Here is a 12,418-nt window from a genome sequence, read left to right on the forward strand (position 1 = left end):
AGTGTTTCCAACCTGCTCATTCAGATGTTCTTGTTTCTCTGTAGATTACAAGCAGAATATGTGGTTGCAACACCACCATTCCAACAACATATGCATATTGTTTCCCACAAGGCCAATTAGGTATGATGAAAATTTATCCACTCAGTTATGAGCAAAGAAATGCCTGATGTGCTTTATACGTGTTGGTTTAGCAAATCATATGCTGTAAGGTTTTTGTCCTTTCAGATGTCATACTGGGTGAGATTGAGCTTTGGTTGTGGGACACATACATGCACTCCTGTAGAGTTCAAAGTCTTCTTACTAAATTTTTCTGAACTTGATTGAGTTTTTGTTTGAAGAATTAACAAAGCGGATTGATGAGGGGAGAGCGGGGGACATGATCCAGTAAGATGTTCAACAAGGTTCCTCATGGTTGACTGGTTAGCAAGGTTAGATCTCATGGAATAGAGAGAGAACTAGCCATTTTGATACAGAGCTGGCTCAAAGGTGGTGGTGGAGGGTTGCTTTTCAGACTGGAGGCCTGTGACCAGTGGTATGCCACAAGGATCGGTGCTGGGTCCACTGCTTTTTGTCATTTACATAAATGATTTGGAAGTAAATATAGGAGGGACAGTCAGTAAGTTTGCACATGACACCAAAATTGGAGGTGTAGTGGACAGTGACGAAGGTTACCTCAGAGTACAACGGGATCTTGATCAGATGGACCAATGCGCTGAGGAGTGGCAGATAGGGTTTAATTTAGCTAAATGTGAGGTGCTGCATTTTGGAAAAGCAAATCAGAGCAGGACTTATACACTTAATGGTAAGGTCATGGGAGTGTTGCTGAACAAAGAGACCTTGGAGTGCAGGTTCATAGCTCCTTGAAAGTGGAGTCGCAGGTAGATAGGATCATGAAGAAGACCAATACACTGTATTGGTCAGAGCATTGAGTGTAGGAGTTGGGACGTCATACTGTGGTTGTACGGGACAGTGGTTAGGCCACTTTTGGAATATTGCATGCATTTCTGGTCTCCTTCCTATTGGAAGGATGTTGTGAAACTTGAAAGGGTTCAGAAAATATTTACAAGGATGTTGCCAGGGTTGGAGAATTTGATCTACAGGGAGAGGATGAATAGGCTGGGGCTGTTTCCCTTGGAGCGTCGGAGGCAGAGGGGTGACCTTATAGGCGTTTATAAAATCATGAGGGACATGGATAGGGTAAATAGACAAGGTCTTTTCCCTGGGGTGTGGAAGTCCAGAACTGGAGGGCATAGGTTTAAGGTGAGAGGGGAAAGATTTAAAAGGGACCTAAAGGACAATTTTCTCATGCAGAGGGTGGTGTGTGAATGAAATGAGCTGCCAGAGGAAGTGGTGGAGTCTGGTACAATTACAGCATTTAAAATGCATCTGGGTGGGTATATGAATAGGAAGGGTTTAGATGGATATGGGCCAAGAGTCAAGATTAGAATAGTGCTGGAAAAGTACAGCAGGTCAGGCAGCATCGGAGAAGCAGGAAAATCGATGTTTCGGGCCAAAGCCCTTCATCAGGACATGGGCCAAGTGCTGGATTATGTTAGAATATTTGGTAGGCACGGACAAGTTGGACCAAAAGGTCTGATTCCATGCTGTGCATCTCTGTGACTCTACTGGGTCCCACTGGCACTTTGTGTTGATGTTCAGTACGTCTCAGGCGTGAAATTATTGGGGTAGAATTTCTGTGCCTGGCATTGACTTCAGCTGTTAACTTGGCTTGTAAGGGCCAACTGGTCTGTCTCATTATCTTCCAAAAGTTAACTTCAAAAACTTCTGAAAAGAACCTTCCAAAAAATGCCAGGAGACAGTACAACCAGACCTTCATTATATTTTGAAGTATTCTGTTGGTTTTCCAGTTGTGATGGGAGATCTGTAGAATATGGAGGGAGCTTTGGACCAATGTCTGTCTGAACATACTAACACCTACAAACAATGGATGAAAAGATAAAAAGTTGCAAAAATGGAGGGGAAATAGTGCAGTCAAAAATGAAAAATGCTGACTAATCTAAAAATGGACTAAAGAATGTATTGTAAAATAACATTTGACAAAAACATTAAACATGCTCCTTCACTGCCAGTGGGTTAAAGTCCTGGAATTCTCTTCCCAGTAGTATGATGGGTATAGCTGCATTGCATGGACTGTAATGGTTCGAGAATGCAGTTCACCTCTACTTTCTCACAGTCAATTAAAGATGGTCAATAAATGCTTGTCTTGTCAGCCATGTCCACATCTTATGAACGAATAGCAAATGCAACCATATGAGCTGGTTGGCTCAGTTGGCTAAATGACAGGTCTGTGGTTTTGAATGAATTCACCAGCATAGGGTCCATTCCTCCTTGGCTTGCTGCTGAGAGTGGAAGATAATAATAAATTACTACTGAATGAAACAGCTCAGAATGAAGCATCAGGAGATGACAAGCCAAGAATCTGCCTTCTGACAGAGTCAGGATGAACAAATGATTTTTAGAGATTATGCCTGCGTATTAACAGAAAATACTTTGATTGTTTCAGGCTCACCTGCTAAGTCTTTTTGACAATGTTAACAGAGTGGGATTCCACGAAACAAATTACGATCAGATTCTCCGCTTTGAGTCTCAGGAGGGAGAAAAAGTTGACCTTATTGAACCAGTTATGGCACAGGTGAGAAATTATGAGGCAGTTCAAAATGTTTTATAGCACAATTACATATGTAAATGATGAATCTAATCCTCACAGCTCATCCATTCACACAGGTCTTGAATTGGTTCCCACTGCAGTCACTCATCCTTTCTGAATAATTCTATGTTTAATTTCTCTATATTCTTTCCAGGTGTAATGACCTAATTGTTAGGAGTGGACTTATTTTTTTCCCCTATCCCACTCCTCCACTGCCCACAGCAAATTTATTCACCTCCTATCTTCCCAAAGCCTGTCCACCATTTACACTGCACAAGGCAGGAGTGTGATGGAATACTCCTCACTTGCCTGGATGGGTGCGGCTTGAATAACAGTGAAGAAGCTTGACATCGCTAGGAAAAAACATAATTCTTGATTGTCACCCCATTCACCATCTTCAACATTTATTCCCTTATCACATTATCATGCAGAATGACAGCAGTGTTTACTGTCTAGAAGATGCATTGCAGTAACTTCCCAAGACTCCACTGACAGCACCTTCCAGACCAATGACGACTACCTTGAAAGACTTGGACAGCAGATGCAGAGGACACTCACTGCTTGCAAGTTCCCCTCCAAGCCACACACCTTCCTAACATGGAATTACATTATCCTTCCCATACAGTCACTGCATCAAAATCCTGGAAGTCCATTCCTAATAACAGCTTGGGAGTCTCTACATTCCAGGACTAAAATAGTTTAAGAAGGCAGCTCACTATCACCTTCTCCATGGCAATTAGAACTGGGCAATAAATGCAGATTTCACCAGTGATGGCTACTTCCCATAAATGATTCGGAGATGCCGATGTTGGACTGGGGTGTACAAAGTTAAAAATCACACAACACAAGGTTATAGTCCAACAGGTTTAATTGGAAGCACACTAGCTTTCGGAGCGACGCTCCTTCATCAGGTGATTGTGGAGGGCTCGATCGTAACACAGAATTTACAGCAAAAATTTGCAGTGTGATGTAACTGAAATTATACATTGAAGAATTGATTGTCTGTTAAGCCTTTCATCTGTTAGAATACAGTGATAGTTTCACTTCTTTCATGTGTAAATCACAAAACCTTTTTTTTAAAGTTGCATTCTCGGGTTAGATGTTAACAATAGTGATAGCTAGACAATGTGTTGAAGGTGTTAGCCCCCTGTGTTCTCTGTCTATGACCTGATGTTTAGATTGATTCTAATCTAAAAAGTGAAATAACAGAGTTTTACATAAATTCATGCAGTTTTTGAGCTCAGAGTTCGACATGAATCTATGTGGTTTGTGAGCAAAGTGCAATGTAACATTGTACCAAAAAAATTCACCACACACAATATATATGTGTGTATGTGGGTCTTTGTCTGTCTGTGTATGTGTCTGTCTGGGGTGGGGGTTGTGAGTGTGTGTGTGTGTGTGTGTGTGTGTGTGTGTGTGTGTGTGTGTGTGTGTGTGTGTGTGTGTGTGTGTGTGTGTGTGTGTGTGTGTGTGTGTGTGTGTGTGTGTGTGTGTGTGTGTGTCCGTCCGTCCGTGTGAGAGTGTGTGTGTGTAGGAATATCTGTGTGTGTGTGTAGTGCAATGGTGATCACCTGTAATGTGACATGAACCCAAGGTCCCGGTTGAGGCCCTCCCTATGGGTACCGAACTTAGCTATCAGCCTCTGCTCAGCCACTTTCCTCTGCTGCCTGTCCCGAAGTCCACCTTGGAGGATGGTCACCCGAAGGTCCGAGGCTGAATGTCCTGGACCACTGAAGTGTTCCCCAACTGGGAGGGAACCCTCCTGTCTGTTGATTGTTGTGTGGTGCCCATTCATCCGTTGTTGTAGCCTTTGCTCGGTTTCCCCAATGTACCATGCCTCTGGGCATCCCTGCCTGCAACGTATAAGATAGACAATGTTGGCTGAATCACATGAGTACCTGCCATCTACAAGGTGGGAGGTGTTCCCATGCGTAATAGTGGTATCTATGTCCACAATCTGACACGTTTTGCAGCGTCCACCGTGACAGGGTTGTATGGAGTTGTCCTGAGAGCCGGGCAGCCTGCGGACACAGATATACACAGACGCGCACACAGACAACCGCACACACCCTTGTAGACACACAGACTCCCACACATGCACCCCCTCACAGACTTAAGACACTCTGCACTCACTACACACACACACACACACACACTTTCTCACACTCACAACCCCCACCTCAGACAGACACACACACAGACAGACAAAGACCCACATGCACACATATATATTGTGTGTGGTGAATTCTTTTGGTACTTTCAGAGTTACATTGCACTTTGCTCAAAAACCACATAGATTCATGTCGAACTCTGAGCTCAAAAACTGCATGAATTTATGTAAAACTCTGTTATTTCACTTTTTAGATTGGAATCAATCTAAACATCAGGTCATAGATATATGACCAGATGTTTACAATATATGTTAATGATATAGAAGATGGTATCGGCAATAACATTAGCAAATTTGCTGATGATACAAAGCTGGGTGGCAGGGTGAAATGTGATGAGGATGTTAGGAGATTACAGGGTGACCTGGACAAGTTAGGTGAGTGGTCAGATGCATGGCAGATGCAGTTTAATGTGGATAAATGTATGGTTATCCACTTTGGTAGCAAGAACAGGAAGGCAAACTACTACCTCAATGGAATCAATTTATGTAAAGGGGCAGTACAGAGAGATCTGGGTGTTCTTGTACACCAGTCAATGAAGGCAAGCATGCAGGTACAGCAGGTAGTGAAGAAGGCTAATAGCATGCTGGCCTTCATAACAAGAGGAATTGAGTATACAAGCAAAGAAGTGTTTCTGCAGCTGTACAGGGCCCTGGTGAGACCACACCTGGAGTACTGTGTGCAGTTCTGGTCTCCAAATTTGAGAAAAGACATTCTGGCTATTGAGGGAGTGCAGCGTAGGTTCACAAGGTCAATTCCTGGAATGGCAGGATTACCTTACACTGAAAGACTGAAGCGACTGGGCTTGTATACCCTTGAGTTTCAAAGATTGAGAGGGGATCTGATTGAGACATATAAGATTATGAAAGGATTGGACACTCTGACAGTAGGAAACATATTTCCACTGATGGGTGAGTGCCGAACCAGAGGACACAGCTTAAAAATACGGGGTAGACCATTTAGGACAGAGCTCAGGAGAAACTTCTTCACCCAGAGAGTGGTGGCTGTGTGGAATGCTCTGCCCCAGATGGCAGTGGAGGGCCACTCTCTGGATTCATTTAAGAAAGAGTTGGATAGAGCTCTCAAAGATAGTGGAATCAAAGGTTATGGAGATAAGGCAGGAACAGGAAACTGATTAGGAATGATCAGCCATGATTATATTGAATGGCGGTGCAGGCTCGAAGGGCTGAATGGCCTACTCCTGCACCTATTGTATATTGTCTATTGTCTATTAACACGGGGGCTAACACCTTCAACATATTGTCCAGCTATCACCATTGTTAACAGCTAACCCGAGAATGCAACTTTTAAAAAAAAGGTTTTGTGATTTACACATGAAAGAAGTGAAACTATCACTGTATTCTAAGAGATGAAAGGCTTAACAGACAATTAATTCTTCAATGTATAATTTCAGTTACATACACTGTAAATTTTTGCTATAAATTCTGTGTTACGATCGAGCCCTCCACAATCACCTGATGAAGGATTGTCGCTCCGAAAGCTAGTGTGCTTCCATTTAAACCTGTTGGACTATAACCTTGTGTTGTGTGATTTTTCCCATAAATGAAGTAGAAAAGTTCTGGTTTTATCACATTCGTACACACACACACACACACATATATATATATATATATATATACTTTTTTTTAGATCACTTACAGTGTGGAAACAGGCCCTTCAGCCTGACAAGCCCACACCAACCTGCCGAAGCACAACCCATCCAGACCCAACACTACGGACAATTTCCCATGGCCAATTCACCTAACCTGCACATCTTTGGACTGTGGGAGGAAACCTGGAGAAAACCCACGCAGACACGGGGAGAATGTGCAAACTCCACACAGGCAGTTGCCTGAGGCGGGAATTGAACCCGAGTCTCTGTTGCTGTCAGGCAGCAGTGCTAACCACCGTGCTGCCCACTATATGTACACACACAAACACATGCATTGGTACAAAAACACACTCTTCTCTTCAGCCTGAAAACATAAAACTCAGCAGAATGTTTTTTTGACCAAGTAAGGGTTATATTTGGAAAAGAAGACTTGTTTACAGATTGTAGGGGCAGACATCATTTACTGTATCCATTGCACCGATGTGGTCTCTTCTACACTGGGGAGACAGGCTGCCTACTTGCGGAACGTTTCAGGGAACACCTCTGGGACACCCGCACCAACCAATCCAACCGTCCCATGGCTGAACACTTTAAATTCCCCTCCCACTCCGCCAAGGACATGCAGGTCCTTAGCCTCTTCCATCACCAGACCCTGACCACACGACGGCTGGAGGAAGATCGCCTCATCTTCTGCCTAGGAACCCTCCAACCACACGGGATGAATGTAGATTTCTCCAGCTTCCTCATTTCCCCTCCCCCCACCTTATCTCAGCCCCAACCCCCGGATTCAGCACCGCCCTCTTGACCTGCAATCTTCTTCCCAACCTCTCCACCCCCACCCCCTCTCCAGCCTATCACCCTCACCCTCACCTCCTTCCACCTATCGTATTCCCAGCGCCCCTCCCCCAAATTCCCTCCCCCCTACCTTTTATCTCAGCCTACCTGGCACACCAGCCTCATTCCTGAAGAAGGGCTTATGCCCGAAACGTCGATTCTCCTGCTCCTCGGATGCTGCCTGGCCTGTTGTGTTTTTCCCGCACCACATTTTTCAACTTTGTTCACAGACTGTTCCAACTGCTGGTCTGCAGCCAAAATCCCTCACTACTTCAGCTGTCGGCATTGGGTTTCTTCATGGATCAGTTATGACTGGTTGAAATCTCTTTTCCTGGAAACGCTGGTGTAGATTCACACTTGCAATGGTGAGGTCTTCCAGTGCATTTTCAATTCATGCAGTTTGATAAAAGGATTTCAGAAAAAGAGAAAGGGGAAAAGATTGTTTGCCCCGTTATTATCCAAACCCAAATACTTCTTCTACTTACAAGTGGATTATGTCACCTATTTCTGAAAATGTTACAAATGTTGTGTTGAAACTTGCATTCTTTGAAATTGTAACATTATGGCTGTTTTTCAAATGTTCGGCTATGCAAATTTAAAAAAAAATGTCAGCATATGTATTGTATATGTCCAACTAATTATATGATAAATGACCATTTTGCACAACACATCTTCTTAACGCAGGTCTGATTTGTCAATTGCCTGTGGGATGGTTGGTCCCATTCAACCAAGTACTCAGAAGATGTCACTGGTTCCCCACATCATAGTGATATGATTAGGTTTTCAAAGAGAGGACAGGGTTTGGTGGAGGAACAGAGCTGGCAACCTGCACACCTCTAATTAATTAACTGTTGCGCTTATTGTACAATTCATTGGGAACATGAGTAGTTACGGGTAGCAATTTTCAAACGATAAACACAGGGAACATGGGAACGTGGAACATGAGAGTAGCTGTCAGGAGCCCAGTAGGAATCATTCATGCTCATGGCTGCAACTTGAAAAAGGTTATATGAAAGAGGAGCTTTCAATATAGTTCCATCGCAATAGCTGAGAGGCTTGATTTTGTGAGGAAAGTGAAACCGATAACGTTTGTGCCACCTAGAACAATGTTGGCTTACTCTGCTTCACTTTATCTCTTCTCCTTTGCCTTTCACCACAGCTACTATCACAGCATCAAGGGTAGCATCAAAAGAATGCAACACTACCTGGTGGATAGCACTAGCCATCTGCTGTTCCTGCTCATTTATCTCAATTTATCCCTTCATAGCTATCTGTTGGCCAGAGAAAATGTACCTATTCATGATTCTCATAATGTAATTGCCCTTGTTTTCGGATACAATGTTTATGGGCAGCATAGTGGCTCAGTGGTTAGCAATGCTGCCTTACAGTACCAGGGATCCAGGTTTGATTCCAACCTTGGGTGACAGTTGGAGTTTGCACGTTCTCCCTGTGTCTGCATGAGTTTCCGCCAGGTACTTCAGTTTCTGTCTGCAATCCAAAGATAAGCAGGTTAGGTGGATTAGCCATGCTAAATTGCCCATAATGTCCAGAGTTGTGTATGCTAAGTGGATTAACTATGGTAAACGCAGGGGTCATGGGAATAGAATCAGATGCTCTCCACTGTACAGACTCAATGGGCCAAATGGCCTCTTCCTGCACTGTAGGGATTCTGTGATGGTTATTGTTTAGAAAGAAGTCTGCTATGAAATGTGTTCTGAAATCTCTATTTTCATACTTAACTATTGCCATGGTAACTCATTTCTTTTAATGATCTGATGTTTCAGGGTAATGTGGAAGTTTGGCTGGCACAGCTCCTGAGTGGGGTCAGAAAGACAATTCACAGCATTATTCGCCAGGCATCAATAGCTATCACCGATAAGGAGATTAAGCTATTTGAATTTCAGGCCATGTTTCCTGCACAGATAGGTTTGCTTGGTATTCAGATGATTTGGACGAGAGACTCTGAAGAAGCTTTAAATAATGCCAAAGTTGATAAAAAGGTAATGTCTATAGATTTATACGTTTTGAGATTATTCATAACATGCTGCATGCAATTCTCTTTCCCTACCTCTGCATTGTAAGGTATTCCAACATTGTTGCAGATTTGAAAAACAATGAACTGTGCATAAATATGAGTGACTGTTGATGCAAAATAATCAAAACATGAGATTGTTAGAAGGGAAAGGGAAAGCAACAGGGAGTATGGAGTCAAGTAAAATAATAAGCAGTAAGTTATATTGTGTGCAGAGTTTGAGTTCAAGGCAGACTAGGAATGAAGCAGAAAGGAAAGATAACATAGGATAAATTACCAGAGGATAAATCATGAGAATAAGAAAATTAGTTTTGAAGTGCTTTACCTGAATGCTCATAATATTTGTAACAAAGTAGATGAATTAACGGCACAAATCATCGTGAATGGTTGTGATGTGGTAGGCATCACAGAGACGTGGTTGCAGGGGGATCAGGACTGGCAGTTAAACATTCAAGGATTTCCAACTTACTGAAAAGACAGGGAGGTGGGCAGAGGGAGCGGGGTTGCCTTTTTAGTTAAGAATGAAATTAAATCTATGACACTGAATGACATAGGGTCAGATGATGTGGAGACTGTGTGGGAGGAGTTGAGGAACTACAAAGACAAAAAAAAACCATAATGGGAGTTATGTACAGACCTCCCAGCAGTGGTCAGGACCAGGGACGCAAGATGTAGCAGGGCATGTCAGAAAGGCAAGGTCATGGTGATCATGGGGGACTTCAATTTGCAAATGGACTGGGTGAATAATGTTGCCGGTGGATCCAAAGAAAGGGAATTCATGGAATGCTTACAGGGTGGTGTTTTGGAACAACTTGTGATGGAACCCACAAGGGAGCAGGCTATTCTGGATTTAGTGCTATGTAATGAGCCAAACTTTATAAAAGACCTTAAAGTAAGGGAATACTTAGGAGTCAGCGATCATAAAATGATAAAGTTCAGTCTGCAGTTTGAAAGAGAGAAGGCAAAATCAGATGTAATGGTGTTACAGTTAAATAAAGGTAACGACAAGGGCATGAGAGAGGAACTGATGAAAATCGACTGGAAATAGAGCCTAGTGGGGAAGACAGTAGAGCAACAATGGCAGGAGTTTCTGGGTGCAGTTGAGGACACAGTACAGAGGTTCATCCCAAAGAAAAGAAAGATTATCCAGGGAGGGGGGAGGGTTTGCGGTTAGACAGCCATGACTGTCAAAGGAAGTCAGGAAGTGTATCATAAAGATAGAGAGAGTCTATAAAGTGGCCAAGAGCCCTGGGAAATCAGAAGATTGGGAATACTACAAAAACAAACAGAGGATAACAAAGAGAGAAATAAGGAAGGAGAGGATCAAATATGAAGGTAAGCTAGCCAGTAATATTAGAAATGATAGTGAAAGTTTCTTTCAATACATAAGAAACAAATGAGAGGCTAAAGTAGAAATTGGGCCACTCCAAATTGATGCAGGAAGGCTAGTGATGAGGGAGAATGAAATAGCTGAAGAACTTAATAAATACTTTGTGTCAGTCTTCACAGTGGAAGACATGAGTAATATCCCAACAATTAAGGAGCAGAGTTGAGTATAGTAGCCTTTACAAAAGAGATAGCACTACAAAAGCTAACAGATCTAAAAATTGATAAATCTCCTGGCCCGGATGGGCTACATTCTAGAGTTCTGAGGGAGGTGGCTGAGGAAATAGTGGAGGCATTGGTTGTGACCTTTCAAAAATCACTAGAGTCAAGGAAAGTCCCAGATGATTGGAAAATCACTGTTGTAAACGACTTGTTCAAGAAAGGATCAAGACAAAAGATGGAAAATTATAGGCCAATTAGCCTAACTTCAGCTGTCAGTAAAATTCTAGAATCCATTGTTAAGGATGAGATTTCTAAATTCTTGGAAGTGCAGGATTGGATTAGAACAAGTCAGCATGGATTTAGTGAGGGGAGGTCGTACCTGACAAACCTGTTAGAATTCTTTGAAGAGGTAACAAGTAGGTTAGATCAGGGAAACCCAGTGGATGTTATCTGCCTAGACTTCCAAAAGACCTTTGATAAGGTGCCTCACAGGAGGCTGCTGAGTTAGGTGAGGGCCCATGATGTTTGCAGTAAGCTATTGACATGGGTTGAGGGTTGGCTGTCTGACAGAAGGCAGAGAGTTGGGATTAAAGGTCCTTTTCTGGAATGGCAGCCAGTGACAAGCGGTGTCCTGCAGGGTTCAGTATTGGGGCTGCGGCTGTTCACTTTATATTTTAATGATCTGGATGAAGGGACTGGGGGCATTCTGGCGAAGTTCACCGATGATACAAAGTTAGGTGGACAGGCAGGTAGTTCTGAGCAGGTGGGGAGGCTGCAGAAAAATTTAGACAGTTTAGGAGAATGGTCCAAGAAATGGCTGATGAAATTCAATGTGAGCAAATGCGAGGTCTTGCACTTTGGAAAAAAGAACAAAGGCATGGACTATTTTATAAACGGTGAGAAAATTCCTAAAACCAAAGTACAAAGAGATCTGGGAGTGCTAGTCCAGGTTGACTTGCAGGTTGAGTCCATAATTAAGAAAGCAAATGTAATGTTGTCATTTATCTCAAGAAGGTTGGAATGTAAAAGCAGTGATGTGCTACTGAGACTTTATAAAGCTCTGGTTAGGCCCCATTTAGAATATTGTGTCCAATTCTGGGCCCTACAACTCAAGACGGACATACTGGCACTGGAGCATGTTCAGTGGAGATTCACACGGATGATCCCTGGAATAGCAGGCCTAACATACGATGAACGGTTGAGAATCCTAGGTTTGTATTCATTAGAGTTTAGGAGGTTCGGGGACATCTAATAGAAACTTACAATATAGTGCATGGGTGGACGTTGGGAGTTTGTTTCTGTCAGGTGGGGATACTAGGACCCATGGGCACAGCATTAGAATTAGAGGGGGTCAATTTAGAACGGAAGTGAGGAGACATTTCTTCAGTCAGAGAGTGGTGGGCCTGTGGAATCTATTGCCACGGAGCGTACAGATGCTAAATGTCTTCAAGGCAGAGATTGATAAATTCTTAATCTCACAAGGAATTAAGGAATACGGGGAGAGTGTGGGTAAGTAGAGTTGAAATGCCCATCAGCCATGATTGGGTGGCGGAGTG

General features: G+C 43.0%; 1 protein-coding gene across 1 annotated transcript in view; it reads left to right on the plus strand.

Moving 5' to 3' along the window:
* LOC122549951 (dynein axonemal heavy chain 5) overlaps positions 1–12,418 on the plus strand; it is a 366,961-nt gene that overhangs the window by 159,166 nt on the left and 195,377 nt on the right. Inside the window, exons 37-38 of the mRNA XM_043690232.2 lie at positions 2,525–2,653; positions 9,067–9,282. Of these exons, the coding sequence (XP_043546167.2) occupies positions 2,525–2,653; positions 9,067–9,282 (345 nt within the window). The remainder of the gene's footprint in view (positions 1–2,524; positions 2,654–9,066; positions 9,283–12,418) is intronic.

The sequence above is a fragment of the Chiloscyllium plagiosum genome, unplaced genomic scaffold (assembly GCF_037043375.1).
Source record: "Chiloscyllium plagiosum isolate Xiang-an unplaced genomic scaffold, Cpla_swu_hap1 HiC_scaffold_5, whole genome shotgun sequence".
NCBI lineage: Eukaryota > Metazoa > Chordata > Chondrichthyes > Orectolobiformes > Hemiscylliidae > Chiloscyllium > Chiloscyllium plagiosum.